Source organism: Ceratotherium simum, chromosome 27 (genome assembly GCF_057802395.1).
Source record: "Ceratotherium simum simum isolate JZ-2026a chromosome 27, ASM5780239v1, whole genome shotgun sequence".
NCBI classification, from domain to species: Eukaryota; Metazoa; Chordata; class Mammalia; order Perissodactyla; family Rhinocerotidae; genus Ceratotherium; species Ceratotherium simum.
In genome coordinates, this window is record NC_141926.1 from 794,243 (window position 1) to 812,616 (window position 18,374).

The 18,374-nt window shown below is 47.1% G+C and overlaps 1 protein-coding gene across 2 annotated transcripts in view; it reads left to right on the plus strand.

The window, feature by feature from the left end:
• Nucleotides 1–28: 28 nt before the first annotated feature.
• Nucleotides 29–18,374, plus strand: part of MCM3AP (minichromosome maintenance complex component 3 associated protein) — a 49,234-nt gene continuing 30,888 nt past the window's right edge. Inside the window, exons 1-13 of one of the 2 annotated variants that reach the window (XM_087417894.1) lie at nucleotides 29–152; nucleotides 812–2,131; nucleotides 2,377–2,600; nucleotides 5,436–5,514; nucleotides 5,777–5,921; nucleotides 7,148–7,338; nucleotides 9,460–9,599; nucleotides 11,025–11,222; nucleotides 11,600–11,868; nucleotides 13,339–13,501; nucleotides 15,756–15,916; nucleotides 16,765–17,006; nucleotides 17,309–17,520. In XM_087417894.1, coding sequence (XP_087274020.1) covers nucleotides 919–2,131; nucleotides 2,377–2,600; nucleotides 5,436–5,514; nucleotides 5,777–5,921; nucleotides 7,148–7,338; nucleotides 9,460–9,599; nucleotides 11,025–11,222; nucleotides 11,600–11,868; nucleotides 13,339–13,501; nucleotides 15,756–15,916; nucleotides 16,765–17,006; nucleotides 17,309–17,520 — 3,237 coding nt within the window. In that variant the 5' untranslated portion in view covers nucleotides 29–152; nucleotides 812–918. Of the gene's footprint in view, nucleotides 153–208; nucleotides 399–811; nucleotides 2,132–2,376; nucleotides 2,601–5,435; nucleotides 5,515–5,776; nucleotides 5,922–7,147; nucleotides 7,339–9,459; nucleotides 9,600–11,024; nucleotides 11,223–11,599; nucleotides 11,869–13,338; nucleotides 13,502–15,755; nucleotides 15,917–16,764; nucleotides 17,007–17,308; nucleotides 17,521–18,374 lie in introns of those variants that run through there. The other variant, XM_087417895.1, reaches the window with a different exon arrangement.

Sequence of the window (18,374 nt, forward strand, 5' to 3'; positions counted from 1 at the left end):
AGTCGGTCCGCCGGCATTCCCGTCCGCGGCGCGCAGCGAAGGCTGTCTCCGGCGGCCGGGGTCCGATTCTGCGCGTCCAGCCGGGCGCCGAGGGGCCCCGGGGCGGCGGCGGCGGCGGCGGGAGGCGGGCGGCGGCGTCCCCAAGCCGGACGGTGAGCGGCCGCCGTGCCCGCGGTAACGGAGCGGCCGGGGCGGACACGGCGGGCCCGAGCGCGGCCGCCAGCGGTGGTCGAGCGCGGCCGCACCCCCCGGGCCCTCCCGGTCTGGGGCGCCCCCGCCTGAGCGCTCGGGGCCTTTGAGCCCGCGCCTAGGGGGGCGGGGGTCGCCCCAGTGTGAAGACGCAGTTATTCCCGTGTCTGGGGAGAGGCTGGTGCTCTGGTGACGCGGAGAACGATGAGGTGGGAGGAAACAACACCGGGGTTCTGGCGGTGTTACATTATAATTCTCTGGCTGCGGAGGTTGAGGAAGTCAGCAGGAACGCGTCTTGAAGTTGAGAACGGCGTTCATTTTCTTATTACCATTTGAGGTTTCTCGTGAATTCACCAATTTAGGAAAATGACTTGAATTTTTTTTCTTTTAGTCTTAGAGGATCACGCTTTAAACCTCCGTAACAAAGTAATGTATTTGTATCCCTCTCTCCACTCCGCGGTCCAAAAAAAGGAATCCGCTGGCTCTCAGAAAATAAGAATATTCAGCCCTTAGCTTTGCTCGCCTTTTAAATAATTATCCTTAGAGTGTGACGTGTGATTAAAAATTCTTTTCTTAGTCTTATAATAGGACATAGCTGTAATGATCTGAATTTTTCTTTCAGCTTATCGTGAAGACGAAGAGGAGCTCTCTAGTTCAACAGACTGTTTAAAGAAGAGGACTACTTCTGTACACACAGTTTTTATTACCTTCCAATAATTGGATCAGAAAATGAACCCAACTAATCCTTTCAGTGGGCAGCAGCCTAGTGTTTTTCCAACATCTAGTAGTTCCATAGGAACGTTTCAGGCTAGGCCAGCGTTTCGATTTGGTCAGCCTTCTCTTTTTGGACAAAACAGTACATTACCTGGGAAAAGCTCAGGATTTTCACAGGTATCTAGCTTTCCAGCATCTTCTGGAGTAAGTCATTCTTCTTCAGCGCAGACAGGATTCTCCCAGACCTCGAATGTTGGACTCTTTTCTGGACTTGAACACACTCCGGCTTTTGTAGCTACTTCTGGGCCTTCAAGTTCATGTGTGCCTGGAAACCCGGGATTTAGTTTTAAATCACCCAACCTTGAGGCTTTTCCAAGTACTTCTACTTTTGGACCAGACACTGGAGAAATAGCAAGTTCTGGTTTGGGGAAAACCGAATTCAGCTTTAAACCTCTCGAAAATTCAGTGTTCAGACGAATATTGGGGACTGAATCAGAGCCAGAGAAAACTCAGAGCCAAATTACTTCTGGATTTTTCACGTTTTCCCACCCAATTAGTAGTGGACCTGGGGGACTGACCCCATTTTCTTTTTCTCAGATGACAAGTAGTTCAGCTACCAATTCAAATTTTACTTTTTCAAAACCAGTTAATAGTAATAATTCGTCATCTGCCTTTATTCCTGCTTTGTCAAACCAAAATGTAGAGGAAGAGAAGAGAGGCCCTAAATCACTGTTCGGAAGTTCTGGTAGTAGCTTCACCAGCTTCCCCACATCTTCAGGGTCTTTGGGTGAACCCTTCTCAGTCAGCAAAACAGGTGTCAGACAAGGATGTGAAGAAGCTGTTTCCCAAATGGAGCCACTTCCCAGCCTCATGAAAGGACTGAAAAGGAAGGAGGACCAGGATCGCTCCCCAAGGAGACATGGCCATGATGGGGCAGAAGACTTGGACCCTCTGTCAAGGGGCGATCATCCCCCAGATAAACGACCTGTCCGTCTCAGTCGACCCCGGGGAGGCACTTTGTTTGGTCGGACGATACAGGATGTCTTCAAAAGCAATAAAGAAGTAGGTCGCCTGGGCAACAAGGAATCTAAAAAGGAAATTGGCTGTGCCGAGTCTGGGGATAATGACCACTTCGCCATCCCAGGAGGGAGTCAATCTGTCCTTGCACCTTCCCGGCTTCCAGGTGTGAATAAAGAGGAAGAAACCGAAAGTAGAGATAAAAAAGAAGGTGAGCTCTAAAAATCTACAACATTCAGTAAATCTTGCTTACAAGTTCTTGGTAAATTTCCCTGGATGTATGCTTGATTTTTCTGGAAAATCCCCTGTAAACATTAGGGATCCTAACATACCATTGGATCTCGGAGCAGGTCTTACACCCATGAAGATTTCCTTTGCTGGTACATAATTAGAGCCTCCTGTTGTGTGAAAACGTTCCATCTAGTAAGTTTCCGTGCCTGTTCTCTGATCCCCTAGATTCTCTCCGAGGAACTCCTGGGCGTCAGAGTAAAAGAAGCGAGAGCACAGACAGTCTTGGGGGCTTGTCTCCTGCTGAAGTCACGGCAATCCAGTGCAAGAACATCCCCGACTGTCTCAACAACAGAACCATTCTGGAGAAGCACTTCGGTAAAATTGCTAAAGTGCAGCGCATCTACACCAGGCGCAGCAAGAAGCTTGCAGTGGTGTATTTTTTTGATCATGTGAGTACTCCAGACAGAGGTCACTTGAACTTTGTCACTTTAAAACCTATTTTTTTCATTTATTAGTTATTTGCTTGCTAGAATGTAGGGAAATACTAGAATATATTATTCTTAACTTGGAGAGGCTGGAATGCACTATTTATTTCATAACTTGGAGTCATTTGTGAAAAGCTTTCAGTCCCTACTGAAGGCAGCATTCTAGAAATGCTGGGTGAATGATTCCCACCAAGTCAGATTCCTCTGAAATGCATGGGAGTGGCTCTGTCACCGATTACACAACGCTTTTTCAAATGTGAGTTTTCTTGTTTTGTTTTTCATTTTGTTTTATTTGATCATAGTATATGATCACTGTGAACATTCAAACAATACAGAAAAAGTAAAATCCCCTTGTAATCCCATCCTACAGAGATAACTGCTGTTAATCTTTTGGTTTATACCTTGACTTTCAATATGTGTATAAGCACATACATGCATAACACATTGGTTGTAGAGTGTATGCGTACACAGACTACTCACATTATGTAGCTTTATAGCTTTATTATTTTTTTCTGAGTATTCCTGTGTGGAAAAATTAGGTTCTGTAGGAATTTATAAAGTAGAAAACATGTTTCTATACTTTGTTAAATGATAGAAATATGGGGCCGGCCCGGTGGCTTAGCGGTTGAGTGCACACGCTCCGATACTGGCGGCCTGGGCTCGGATCCCGGGCGTGCACCGACGCACTGCTTCTCCGGCCATGCTGAGGCCGAGTCCCACATACAGCAACTAGAAGGATGTGCAACTACGACATACAACTATCTACTGGGGCTTTGGGGGAAAAAATAAATAAATAAATGGCATCCAACTGCCTAAAAAAAAAATAGTTAAAAAAAAAAATGATAGAAATATTGCCTGTCAACTTAAGGAAGAAAACCAGAAAGACTAAAGAGTCACATTGTTTTTACACAAATGGGATCACACTGCATATACTGTTTGGTAACCTCTTCATGTAGCAATCTGTAGTATTTTCTGAACTGAAACAGTCTAGCTTAGAGTGGGATTGTTAAATGCTCCATGGCGTTCTATCCTGTTTACTTACTTGGCCAGTTTTCTATTTGTGGATGTGTTTGTGCATATGCTTCTGATTAGTTCATATTCTTTGTTTAAATTCCTGAAAGTGGAAGTTCTGTGCCAAAACATATGCACAGCTTTAGGGCTTTTGCTATTTATTCCTTTCTATGGAATTTTTTTTCAGTTCAGTGGCATTAATTACATTCACAGTGTTGTGCAACCATCCTCATTATTTATATCCAGAACTTTTCGTCATCCCACACAGAGGCTGTAACCATTTAGCAATAACTCCCCATTCCCGCCTTCCCCTGGCACCTGGTGACCTCTAGTTCACTATCTCTATGAATTTGCCTATTCTAAATATTTCATACAAGTAGAATCATTTAATATTTGTCCTTTGTGCCTGACATATTTTAATTAGCGTAATGTTTTCGAGGTTTGTCCATGTGGTTTTACTTCATTCCTTTATATGGCTGAATAATATTCCATTATATGAATGTACCACATTTTGTTTGTTTATACATTTGTCGATGGACACGGGTTGTTTCCATCTCCCATAATGCTGCCATGAACAGGGTTTGCAAATATCTTTTCAAGACCCTGCTTTCAATTCTGTTGGGTATATACTTAGGGGTGGAATTGTTGGGTTATATGGTAATCCTAATTTTTTGTTGTTGAGGAAGATTCCCCCTGAGGGGCTGGCCTGGTGGCTTAGCAGTTAAGTTTGCATGTTCCGCTTCAGAGGCCCAGGGTTGAATGGTTCGGATCCTGGGCGCGGACCTACTCACCGCTCATCAGGCCATGCTGAGGCAGCGTCCCACGTAGAAGAGTTACAACTCTACAACTGTGATACACAACTATGTACTGGGGCTCTGGGGAGAAAAAAGGAAAAAAGATTTGTCCTTAGCTAGCATCTGTTACCAATCTTCCTCTTTTTGCTTGAGGAAGATTCGCCCTGAGCTAACGTCTGTGCCAGTCTTCCTCTGTTTCGTATGTGGGTCACTGCCACAGCATGGCTGATGAGTGGCGTAGGTCTGCTCCTGGGATCCGAACCCATGAACCCTGGGCCTCCGAAGTGGAACACGCCCAACGTAACCACTACGCCATGGGGCTGGCCCCAATCCTTTTTTTTAAAAGTTATTTTTTGGCTATTGCAATGTGCTTATTCTTCTGGCGGAACCCTAAAAAATATTTATATAATAAATGTATAATATAGTATATAAATACATTGTCATTGTAAGCAATTCGTGAATGCATACAAAGCTGAGGTCCCCTGATCACCCCATCTCTCCTGTTACCTAGGAGCAAGCACAGTTTCCTAGAGTGGTGTACGTATTTCTAGACATTTCCATAGGTATATCTGTGGGTATACTAACATGTAGTTGGTTTTGTGTTGTTGTGTTTTGTGATAAATTGTATTGCATGTGTATCATTTTGCAGCTCCCTTTTGTGTTTAAGTGTGACTTGGCAGTCTTTCCATTGCTGTTTGTGTAATCAGATGGTGAGAGTCGTCTTACCAAATGGCAGCGAGGCCAAGCCTCTGGGTTCTATTCACAGTCAAGTCATTAACTTCAAAAGGGAGAAGAGCAAGTACGTGCTTGTGAGACAGGAAAGGGAGGCGAGGACCGTGGCTGCCGTGGCCGGAGGCAGGCGGCGTGGTCAGAACATGTGTGAGTGGAGCGTTGCGCTGTTGTACAGAGTTCTGCACGTTGCACTTGAGTGTTTAATCTCAGTTACTTTGGTCTCCTGAGGTCCTCATACTTTGTGTTGTGGACTGTTTTCCAGGCATCTGCAGCCCTGGCTAGGAAGAAGGGGAAAGGTTTGCATGAAGACATGGCTATCTTTTGGCACAAGAAGAAAATAAGTGAGTTTTCAGTTATTATTTGCACAGTCTCTAATGCTCTGTGTGTGCAAGGCCCTTGGAGCTTTGAGTGTGAGCCCCTTCTCCACTGCCATGGAGGGCCGGCTCCACGTGGATCCTCCTGTCTCACGGTGTTTCCTGGGGCTCCTTTGTAACCTTCTGTAACAATTACAAGAATTTTACTTTTTCAAAAAACAAGTGAAAAAGTCCAGTGTCAAATGACTTATGCTATTATAACCTCTGTTCTGACTCTTGGCGTCCTCAGGTCCCAACAAGAAACTCCTTTCCCTCACGGAGAAGACACCGGGTGATGGTGAGGCTGGCCAGGGCACGGAGGACGCCCCCTTCCAGCACGCCTCTCTGGGCAGGCCTGTGGGGAGGGCTGCAGCCGGCAGCCTGCTGAATAAGAGGTGTGGCCACTCCTTCTTGATGACTGTATGTTACACGCCGTGTGGGTGCTTTGACTTCTGATGTCTGTAAACAGGGGGGACTTCACAGCCGTCGTGCATGGGAAGTGGGGTGGTACGCTGACAACATGAGAAGGGACTGACTGATGACGGGGAGGGGGAGAGGAGGACATGGTGAGGGAGGGGACCCGGGGGCAGGAGGACTGGGGGCACACAAGAGGGGTAACCGTAGGAGTCACTTGCCAGGGCTGAGAAGAGCCTGTGGTGCTCCTCGCTCTTCTCACTTGGTCCCGTGTCCCATGCCGTTGCTGTCATACGGTTCCACCCGATGTATAAATGTAGAAGCAGTAACGTTTTCCCTTAAATTGTCTAACTGGCTGTGATAGCCAGTGTGTTCCTAGTAACCACTTCTAGCAATTTCCAACGTGACTCTGTAGGTCCAGCTTCCTTACAGTGAGGCGCCCTCCCTTGCAGCTACGTTATAATTGGGGAGCCGTGTGTGTGGCCCTCGGGTCAGGCTGGCGCTTGGTTGTGCGCTTCACACGGCCTCTCTGTGTGGGAATCTCTGTCGCCCTCCCCTCCCTGCGTGATCCCAACTTCCTCTTCACATCAGGCTGTTGCAACAGGTCTTCTATAATATCCTTCCTCACATATTTTAGCCAGTGTGTCGTTTCTGTCACTTTCCATTTTGTAATTAGCAGTTTATTTGCTGATTTTTTTGTGCTTTTCCTGTCTCACTCAACCAGTCATACCTTCAGCATTCGAGTTCACAGAATGTTGAAAGCCTGCTAGAAAATAGGAAGCTGAGTGAGAACGCCCACTTCTTTTTAGTACATCTTTCTGCTGAAATGATACGTGTTTATGTGTGAAAACACGTAGGCATGATATTTCCTCATGGTGTTAAAGTGTGTTCTTTTTCAGGCTGAATTTCATTTCTTTGAAATAGAAATCTACAAATATTCATTTCAGCTGTTTAAATGGGCTCATCTCATTTTTAAAAAGTATAAAATATTTCAAAATTCTAAAATCATGGTAACTAACACAGACTAATATAACTAACACCTTTGTGCACATCACCAGCATTATCAAGGTTCATTGCACTTCAATGCTTGTAAGTTTGTCGGCTTTAGAGGAGCAGAAAACCTTGAAAGATAAGAGAAGTGTTTGGAAGTGGAAATGATACAAATGCTTGATAGATACAGGCCCTTAATGTGTTGTGTTCTTTGTAGCTCTCCAGTGAAGAAGCCAAGTCTTCTGAAGGCCCACCAGTTGGAAGGAGACCCTTTTGATGAGGCCTCCGAGGGCTCTGAGGGTCTCGGGCCGTGTGTGTCCTCCCTTAGTACCCTGATAGGCACCGTGGCTGAGACGTCTGAGGAGAAGTACCGCGTACTTGACCAGAGGGACAGAATTATGCGGCAAGGTATGTTGGGTCTTCTTGGCAGAGGTCCAGAGACCCTGCTAAGGTCATGACAAGGTCATCTCCTCAGAGTTCTGAGAGCAGGAATGACCCGTCTGTGCGGCTCCACTATCGTCGAGTCCTGGGCCTCTGATGTGCCACATATGGTCTTTCTTGTTTGCTAGTCTCCTGAGGCGTGAATGTAGGCATGGACATAATGCAGATATGTTTTTAATTTTATTTTATTTTGCAAGGAAGTCTACAAACCATTGATCCATGCTAAATTAAACAATTTAAAGGACAATTTTTAGACATTCAGAAAACGTAAAAAAAACCAAAATTTTCTGTTTGACAGAAGTCACCACAAATAAAACTCAAAAAGAAATATCAATCTAGGGGAAGAAATCTGTAACTCATATCACAGATGAAGGGCTGATTTCTCTGATACAGAAAGTATTGTAGAAGTTAGTATGAAAAAGACCAAATGTAGTGGGAAAGGACTAAGGGGTCTGCAAGAAAAGGAAGTGTCGTGAGTTGGCTGTCACACAGTGGGAGATGTAGATTACACCCCACAGGTTGGGCTGGGGGGCTGCACTCCTGTGGAGGAGCACAAGTTGGCAGTATCTTTGAGACTTAAGAAAACTCGTGCCTTTGACCTAGCATTCCATGTCTAGGGGCGTACCTCACAAACATAGTGCACGTGTGTGTGATTTTGCACAAGGTGGTTTGTGATGACAGAGATTGTAAACTGGTTGTCCACACAGTGGGATTCTAAACAGTCTGAAAGACGACTGGGGTTTCCTGATGGAAACGTCATCAAGGTTTGTTGTGAAAAAGTGAAATGCAGGAAGTACCTAGTGTGCTACCATTTGTGTACAAAAACGGGGGAAGAGTGTGTGTGTGTGTGTGTGTGTGAGAGTCAGTCATATGCTTACCATGTATATGTAAGTATACTTGCTTACGTGTGCATAAAATAGTTATGGGAGATGCGAAAGGGTCTGCTCACTCTGATTGTCAGGAGAGAGCAGAGCAAGGTGGGGGTGGGTGTTCCATTTTGGACATTTTTTTACCTTTGGATTGTTGAACTTTGTGAATGTATTACCTATTCAAAAAGTAAATATTCTATTAACATTGAAAAATATGTACAGTGACCAAAAATAAAAGGAAAAAGCGCTTGTGCTCTTCTTTGCAAAGTTTTTTTAAAATTAAATTTTAGCTGTAGGATTTTCCTCCTTTTAAAAGCTGTGAATAAGTGGAATAATCACAGCACCTCCTTAACGTGGTAATAAAAGCTACCATGGTATATTATATCATTGACACGGTGATTTTTATATTCCAAATAAAATTATTACCAGGTATTGGAATTTTTTTTTTTCCCCTGAGGAAGATTAGCCCTGAGCTAACATCCGATGCCAATCCCCCTCTTTTTGCTGAGGAAGACTGGCCCTGGGCTAACATCCATGCTCACCTTCCTCTCTTTTATATGGGATGCTGCCACAGCATGGTGTGACAAGCGGTGTGTTGGTGGGTGCCCGGGATTCTAACCTACGAACCCTGGGCTGCCAAAGCAGAGCGCGTGCTCCTCACTGCTACGCCACCTAAAAATTAGATATGTATATTTGGAGTTGTGAAGTTGTTGCATTCTGTTTCATTTAAAAGATGCTTTTGTAACTGTTTAATTCTGTGGGTAATAATAGTGGTTTGTTCAGGTCAGGACCCAGGTAACTTCCTTTATGTGATTCTTGTTATATTAAAAACAATGAAGTACTGACAGTGTTAAAATACTGGTATATCTTGAATGTTTACTTTTTAAATTCATTCTTTTAAAACATACTGCAGCGTGATTGTCATTGAGTTGGTTACAGGAGCCCCTGCCTGTGGTGTGCAGTGAGGACCTGAGTGCTGGGGAGGGAAGGCCTGAGGTCTTCGTGGGCCTGCCTGCCCTGTCCCCCGAGTGATAGGCTGCACTTTCTTTCTCTAAGGCCCAGTGATTGTTAAATTCAAAAATATTTCTGCCTTTTCTTTTGTAATTTGTGTGTGATGTTTGTTTTTATTTTTATTTTTCCTTTTATCACTATGAAAATGCACTTCTCTGGTTCCTGGTAACTGTGGTACACTCTTAACTTTTTATCTGATGTCATTTAGCTCGGGTGAAAAGAACCGACCTGGACAAAGCGAGGACTTTTGTTGGGACGTGCCCGGACATGTGTCCCGAGAAGGAGCGGTACATGCGGGAGACCCGGAGCCAGCTGAGCGTGTTTGAAGTGGTCCCGGGGACTGACCAGGTGGAGCCCCCTGTTCCCCTGGGGTTCCTCTCCAGGCCGCTGCCCGTGTTTAATCATCGGGTGGAGGTGGGGTGGGCAGGGGAGGAGAGGCTTGTTCTCCGTAATTTCTGTACAAATTGATACTTGATTCGGGTCTGTATGGGATGGTGGGGATGTGCCGTGAGCAGTCCCGTCAGATCCTTTGTGTTGTGAGATGTGTGCTGAGCTACCTCATGGGCGGTGGCTGGGCCACATGGCACCCTAAGGTGTGGGTATAGATGCAGATTTGCTTCCTGGATTAAAAATTGTCATTTCTTCTTTCTTTTCACAACTTTATTCCTGTCCTTTCCTGTGTTTGTACTTTGACATTTGGGATTATGCTCGAGATAGAGTTTTGTTTGACTCTTTTTCATTTAAAATTATCAGCATTTTCTTCTGTTATAATAAACTCTTTATAAGCATTTTTAAATGACAGCATATTATTTGATTATGTAGCTCTGTCAAAACTCCCCATTTTGCAATCATTAGATATGCTGTTTCTGATTTTTCAATTTTATTAATAATTCTGTTGGACATGTTGTGTGTAATGCTTCTAAGGCGTTTAGATTATATCCTTTGGATACACCTTAAGAATTAAGGTACTGTATCAGAGGGTACGACCTTTCTTAAGGTTCCTGAACGTGTCAGTTCATGTTCCCAAATTGTTTCCCCAGAAATCTACGTCATTTTAGATCCTTTTACTCTCTGTTAATTTTGCTTATGGGCTTCTCCTCTTCTCCCGGCTGGTGGTTTTATAGCTGCCTTTGCCCATGTGGAGTCCCCAGCTGGGCAGCAGCAGTCACGGCAGAGGCCCAGGGCTCCTGCCGCAGGAGACAGTGACGATAGCTTGTAGCGGATGCCCAGGGCGCAGTCCTGTGGACGTCTCTGTTTCTGCCCTCAGCCACATGTCTTCAGCCTCTTTCTGAAGGTGGAAGATGTGACTCCAGGCCTCTTGCAGGCAGCTGGTCCCAGCCCCACCCAGCCCCTGCTGCTGCTATGCCCCCTCAGTCCTCACTGAGGTCTCCGTTTTGTTTCTGGTCCATGTAGGCTTAATCTGATGTCTGAGCGGGGCTGAGACCTTTAAAATGTCTTAAAGTCCTTTACCTGTCACACCTTTGTGCTTGGAGCCAAGCAGGTATGCCTTCACTTACATTCCGTCTGCTTCTTGAGGTGATGGCCTCACATCTTCCCTCCTTGTCGTATTTGCCAAAAACAAGTTTATGGGTTTATTTTGTCTTTGAATTTAATTATCACCGTCAAACAGAAGTTTTATATTTTACAGTGGTATTCTGCAGTGTTGATCTTGTATGAGTGTGGGTGATTTCCCTCCTTGTTTTAAGGCACCGCTGCTGGGAGGCTGGCCCAGCACCTGCCCGCCAGCAGCTTGTCCCCACTCCCTGTCCTTAGGTGGACCACGCGGCGGCTGTGAAGGAGTATAGCCGCTCCTCCGCGGATCAGGAGGAGCCCCTGCCGCACGAGCTGCGGCCCTCGGCAGTGCTCAGCAGGACCATGGACTACCTGGTGACCCAGATCATGGACCAGAAGGAGGGCAGCCTGCGGGACTGGTATGACTTCGTGTGGAACCGCACACGGGGCATACGGAAGGTATCGGCCGCTTCCCGTCAGGAGGCTAGAAAGTGCATGTAAATTCCAAAGTGAATGTGAGAGTTCTTTTCATTTCACTCAGTTATAGTTCATCTGTAAGAAAAAATACACTAATTTAAAATCATTACAGTGTTCTATTAAAATGTGCTGCATGGGCTTTGTTTCAAATTGAAATATGAGAAACTTGGGTAATAAGCATGATTTTTCTAATAGTTGATTCTCTGTGCATGGGAATATGTGCATGAAATCTGTGTGTATATGAGACCCATGTGCATATAAGGTGTGTGTGTGCGTACCAGGTCACCTGGCTGTGTATGAGGTCCATGTGTGTATCAAACGTGTGTGTATGTGTAATATTTCCCCTCGCTTGTGGCCAGGACATCACGCAGCAGCACCTGTGTGACCCTGTGACAGTGTCCCTGATCGAGAAATGCACCCGGTTTCACATCCACTGTGCTCACTTCATGTGTGAGGAGCCCATGTCATCCTTTGATGCCAAGATCAACAATGAGAACATGACCAAGTGCCTTCAGAGTCTGAAGGAGATGTACCAGGACCTGAGAAACAAGGGCGTATTCTGTGCCAGTGAAGCAGAGTTCCAGGGCTACAATGTTCTGCTCAATCTCAACAAGGGGGATATCCTAAGGTGAATTTTCAAATTTGGAAGCTAGCCTAAGATGTATGGAAAGGCAAGGTTTAAAGAGGGAAAGAGTTGTTAGGATTAGCAGTAGCTGATAGTGCTGAGTTTTCTCTGGTATTAAAAGCTGGGATGATAGTAAGAAACCTGGGCTGGGCTGTACAGTCTATTGAGCTGAGCTGCCAGGAGCAGAAGGATGGGGACGCAGACTGACACCAGCACATCTGAAGTCGGCCCCCAGTCCTTTCTGAGAACAGTTTCTCCTTGTCAGCGAGAGAGGAGGAGGAAGGAATTGGCCTGATGAGCAAGACATGGGAGTGAACAGGACAGGGAACCCCAGGGCGCCCTATCAGAGCTGTTAGCAATTTGCTGTCTCAGGTGTGTTTCTTTTAACACGTTTGTACACACACCTCGTCAAAGATCTAAGTAATAGGAGAGGAAAACATTGTGTGAAACAAAAATGCTAAAGATGGGATGTTAAGAAAGAGTGATTTTTTTTTGTGTGTGTGTGAAGATCAGCCCTGAGCTAACATCCACGCTAATCCTCCTCTTTGCTGAAGAAGACCGGCTCTGAGCTAACATCTGTTGCCAATCTTCCTCCTTTTTTCCCCCAAAGCCCTGGTAGATAGTTGTATGTCATAGTTGCACATCCTTCTGGTTGCTGTATGTGGGACGCGGCCTCAGCATGGACAGAGAAGCGGTGCGTTGGTGCGCGCCCAGGATCCGAACCTGGGCCGCCAGCAGTGGAGTGCTCGCACCCAACCGCCAAGCCATGGGGCCGGCCTAAGAAAGAATGAATTTTAAACCCTGGTCTGATATATATGTAGACATTTATATGAAAAACATGGCAGAGTCCACTGGGCCTCTGTTCCTTTCATTGGTAAATTGGACTTCATGACAGCCAGTGTCCCCTTTAGTTCCAAGATTCTCTTATTTATGCCAGAAGTTTTTATTAGCTTAGTGTTTTCCCCAAGAACCTTGTTGCAGTGTATGTAGATGTGTGATTGATTTTAAGTTTTAAAATTAAGCCTTGGAGATAAACTAGTTATGGGAAATGGCTATGTGGTCTTTTCATATATGATAGGTATTTGTCTCCTATCTTGAATAATTCAGTCAAATCAGTTTATTTCTAAACGAAATACAGTTAACTTCTGTTTATTAGACATTGTCATCAAACACAGTCGGCAGTCAATTGTCTTTTAAAGAGTTAAAGTAACTCTTTGATAATCAGTTCTTAAATTGTTGCTTGAAATTATTTACTTTATTCATCATCTTTTTAAAGAAAACTTTTGTTACCAGCCCAGCCCAAGAGTGGCAGCTTTGAAGTTAATAAATTATGAGTATAATGGCACATGTCACTATTAAGACCCTCTTTCTCGGAATGATTGAAATCTAGTTTTTTAATCAGATCTATTTTCATGGAAATTTTGCCTAGTTAAAAATAAAATTGTAACCCCTTTTCTCTCCTTTAATTAACAGAGAAGTACAACAGTTCCATCCTGCTGTTAGAAACTCCTCTGAGGTGAAGTTTGCTGTTCAGGCTTTTGCTGCGTTGAACAGTAATAATTTTGTGAGATTTTTCAAACTGGTCCAGTCGGCTTCTTACCTAAACGCTTGTCTTTTGCATTGTTACTTTAACCAGGTGAGTAACATCGCTGTACTTGCAGAATTGGAAGAAAGTGGGCTGTTACTTGTGATATTTAGGTGCTTCTCTATTCCAAGAACATTTCAACAGGTCCTGGGCTAACTCTTGTGCAACCCTTGTGGCAGCCCCCCGAGGGGGTTACTGGTGTTACCCCGTTTTACAGGGGTTGGCACCATTGATCACCAATGGAAAAGGCCATGCAATGGAAAATACTATTCTTATGGTTCACATAAGAGAAGTCTCTTTAGAAAGATATAACTTGAGTTCAGCACTATCATCTTCCATGGAAACAAAGAAACCAAAAAGCAAAACTTGCACACACAAAATCCCTGACTTAGAAATTCTTAGTGTTATTAATCTAAATTTTTGGACTGAGCCTGATGATGCTAAATTCATTTCAATAAATATCTTAAGTGCCTGCTCTTTGTTGCGTCCTGTGCTGTACACTGGGGTTACAAAGGAGGGGGAAGACCATCTCTTACCTGGGGCTTCGCATAGAGTGTAAACTCCTGGTCTTGGAATTTTCCAAGTCAGGTCTTCGGCCCCAGCCCCTGAGAACACTTGGGGATGATAATACAGCAGCCCCCACCTACCTCAGGGAGCATGCCCCCTCGCCTTGCTTGTGCTGTGCTACCCCTGCCCCTTGCAGGGGTGTGAGGACATGCTGCCTGCCTGGCTGCCTGCCTGGGGTCCACTTGGTGGGGAGGAGCCTGCCTGGTGGATCTCAGGGCCCTGCCCAGCTGGGTCTGTGACTCTGGGCACTTTCCCTCTTTGGTCACACACCAGGTCTTCCTGTAAACAGTGCCTAAACCCATGGTCACATCCCAGGCAAAGATCTTCCGTAAGCTTGCTCATTGTCAGATCTGACAGTTCAACAGAACTGAAATTCTGGAACAAATGAAAAGATTTCTAACAATGTGCCAGTTGGGGAACTCAGTACAGTTGATAAATAAATCATAGTTAATATTTTTAAAATGATTATTTAATGTTGTTAAACCATTGACCATTTGTGCCCATTTCAATAACTTTAAATGAAAAGGAAATCTGAGTGCCTTTTCTTTAGAAAAACGAAGTGTTTCACTAGCAGTGGCCCACACGGTCCCATTGTCTCCTGGACCTCCTCTCCTGCTCCCCCCCTTGCTCCGTTCCACCTGCACCGATGCCTTCCTGCACTTCCAGCCCCAGCACTCACCTGCCTCAGGGCCTTTACACTTGCTGTTCTTTCTCCTCAGAGAGCCATACAGTGCTCACCTCCTCTAGATCTTGGCTTGGCTGCCACCTTCTCGGCAGGGCCCACCCTGACCACCCCCCCTATCTGCTCCCTGTCCTCCTCTTCTGTCTGTTCTCTCTGTCGCGCTATCAGCATTAGGTGTACTCTGCTATTTATGTATCCATTTGTTCAGTGTTGGTCTCTCCCTGACATGTGGGCCATGGAGACAGGCGTCTTGTTCTGTTCACTGCTGTATCTCGGCAGTAACAATACCAGGTGCATAGGAAACCCTTGATAAATACTGGTTGAATTGGTTACAGAACGCTGGAGGAGGAGTAGCAAAAGTCACCCAGACTCCTGGCACCCAAACATGATTTTGTTAGCATTTTCATGTTTTTCCTTTGTCTTTTTTTTTTTTTTTTTAAAGCTTGAGTGCATGGTTATATATCCTAGTTGTTAGCTTTTTAGTTCTCTACGTGAGTTGCTGGCACAGTATGACAGCCGACAGACTGGTGGTGTGGTTCCACGACAGAAACTAACCAGGCTGTGGCAATGAGAGTGCCGAATCTTAACCCCTAGACTGCGAGGGCTTGCTCTGTCTTCTTTTCTTAAAGCACTTCTTATAATACTGTGAAAGAATTTTGTCACTGAGTCTTTCTCTGAATTTCATGTTACGTGTTTTTCCACGCCACTGCATTGTCGCCGTGATAATTTTTAGCAGCTGCACAGCTTTCCGTTGAGTGGATGCTGCTCAGTTTACTTTCCATGCCCTGTTTCCGGGTGGTTTGTTTCCTGGTTTTTCTTGTAAATAAAGCCTTCTTGGCTTAACTTTTCCTTTGTGTGAAACTGTTTTCTTTGCACGCATTCCTGGGCATCTTCCACTGAGCACATGGCCTGATGATCCTTAAGTCTGGGACCTGTGGTGCCCCTGTGTTTTCCAGGGGACTGAGCGATAGCAGGACCCCTGCCCCATGTGGCATTTCCGTGGCGGTGGGGTGACCGTGACCCTTGAGACTGCAGTCATTTGGCTTCTCCTTTTAGATTCGCAAGGATGCTCTCCGAGCGCTCAACATTGCATACACGGTGAGCACGCAGAGGTCCACCACCTTTCCCCTGGACGGCGTGGTGCGCATGCTGTTGTTCAGAGATTGCGAAGAGGCCACAGACTTCCTCAACTACCACGGGCTCGCCGTCTCTGAGGGGTAAGAGCTGAGAGTGGAACTGTGGGCCTCTCTCCTTTTTCTCTTTTAGTAAATCCCTGATAACCAGCTGGGCCACACTAGCCACGTGCCAGGCCCTAGAGAAGGCACGTTCCATGTGCTGCCTCCCTGGGAACAGGTGAACACATGGGGCTCAGAATGGCTGGGAACATCCCCAGGTCACACACTGTTCATCAGCAGATTGGGGCTCAGACCCAGTTACTTGTGACTCCAAAAATCAGTGCTTTTCACAAATTAGTAAAGAACCTAAAGGTAAAGGTTAGGGCCTTTCTTCTTCTGTCGTGTGATGATGGCATTTGCTGATCCCTCTCTGACAGTCTACACAGGCGCTGGTGGGCTAGGCCAGGGGCTTCTCCTTTGCTGTGGAGCAGAGTGTTTTGAGAGCCTGATGTAACTCATGGTTCCCCTCCCAGAAAATGGCACCATGACACACAACATTCGTGTCCTGAGTTGGTGTTTCCCCAGCCCCTCCCTCCTTTGGCTCCTTACCGCTGGCCCCCGTTTGCCTGCTACCTGCAGTCCTGTCCTCACAGAAATGTGGCGGCTTTGGAATGAGCCAGGAGTATGTAGGTGTGCGTTGCTTCACACCTGGCTGTTAACAACTAGGCCAGGCGCTCCCATGTCAGAAAGAAACGCCAGGGCTGGCAGTGGTGGGCGCTGTGGGCCTAGCCGGCAGACCAGCCTTTGCCACCTTCCCTCCTTGTTTCCATGTGGCCATGTGGTGACACAGTGGCGGGGTGAGGCTTCTAACATGCTGCCAGGCACTGAGAAGGTGAAGGCTGGCTTCTCACCTCTGTGACACCTCTCTGGGTTCCTTGTGGTTTGGGTAGCTGTGTCGAGCTGAACCGGTCCTCGTTCCTGGAACCAGAGGGGTTATCCAAGGCCAGGAAGTCGGTGTTTATTACCAGGAAGCTGACCGTGTCGGTTGGGGAAATCGTGAATGGAGGGCTGTTGCCCCCCGTCCCTCGTCACACACCTGTGTGCAGCTTCAACTCCCAGAACAAGTATGTTGGGGAGAGCCTGGCCGCCGAGCTGCCCGTGGGCACTCAGAGACCTGGCTTGGACGCAGCAGGTGAGTGAGCTGCAGTTGCGGGAGGGAACTCGCTGTGTTTCCCCCTAGGAAGCCTCTCATGAGCTAGAAGCAGTGTCTTCTTCTGGGGGCTGGGATGTGGGTGTCTGCTCAGTGCTTAGATGTTTCCTCCCGAGAGCCGCCTGAATGGCTCCTTGACGTCATGGGGCTTGGTTCCCCTGGGTGAAGCACCCACTGTCCCCCATGACGTGTGGTCTGCTCAGGGAAGGTGGCCAGTCCCTAGTGGTCACTGTGGGTGGCCCAGGGGTCGTCCTTAGTGCCCATGTTTGTCTGTTCCCTTCCAGGTGGGGAGAGAGGAGAGGAGAGTGGTGCAGAGGCAGACGTGCCCGCGCCCGCTCTCCTCCCACAGCCTCTTCCTGCCCCACCACCTGCACCGGTCTCTCTGCCTCACCTGCCGGCACTGGCACCAGCCCCGAGCGTGGCGCCCAGCCCCTTCCAGCCCCCTGTGCAGCCTGAGCTTCTTCCACCAAAGCCTGCGCCTGTGTACTCTGACACGGTAAGGAGTCTTGCAGACCAGGGCTCTGAGGAACCCGCTGTGCACAGATGTCTAGCAGTGTCTAGTGTCTAGTCTGACCGTCATCTGTAGACTGAACCTGCTGAGGTGGTGGCATGTGTGGCTCAGGAAGGTTCCAGCCATGGTGGGTCTCAGGACCCTGGCCCTCAGGCTGGAGCCTGTCTTTCAGATGAGGAGCCTGCGGCCCCGAGAGCAGGGACTACATGCGGCTCCCCAGCTTGCTGCCTGCGTTTCTCTTTGAAAGGTTACAGTTGAAACTTTAGAGAATGAACTGGAGGGTTTTATGGACCTAATGCTGTTGGTACAATAAGTGTTGTCCTGCACTGAGTGCTTTCTTTGCTGGGGGCTCCGCAGACACGCCTGTCCGTGTTCTTTCTATCCTTGCACCACCCTACGCCACCCTGCACTCTTATGCAGGGTGTCTGCTCGACGTGATGCTCAACACCTGCTCATTCAAGACAGTCAGTGGACACGTGGACTAGGGACGTGTGGGACCGCTAACAGGCGTGTCCCTGGGGCCCGCGTGCCCGCTGACAGGCCTGTTCCTGGGGCCTGTGTGCCTGCTGTTAGGCGTGTCCCTGGAGTCCCCGTGCCCGCTGACAGGTGTGTCCCTGGGGTCCCCATGCCCGCTGACAGGCGTGTCCCTGGGGTGCACGTGCCCTCTGACAGGGGTGCCCCTCTGGTCAAGTAGGGCCTGTCCACCACACAGGTTGTGGGACTGAATCTTGCCACCCTGTTGCTTGGGCAGGCGCTGGGCACTGTGCCCGCTGAGGGATCAAGGAGGCCTGAGAAGAGCAGGATAATGGCCACAGAAACTGAGGGTGTTTGATGTGAGG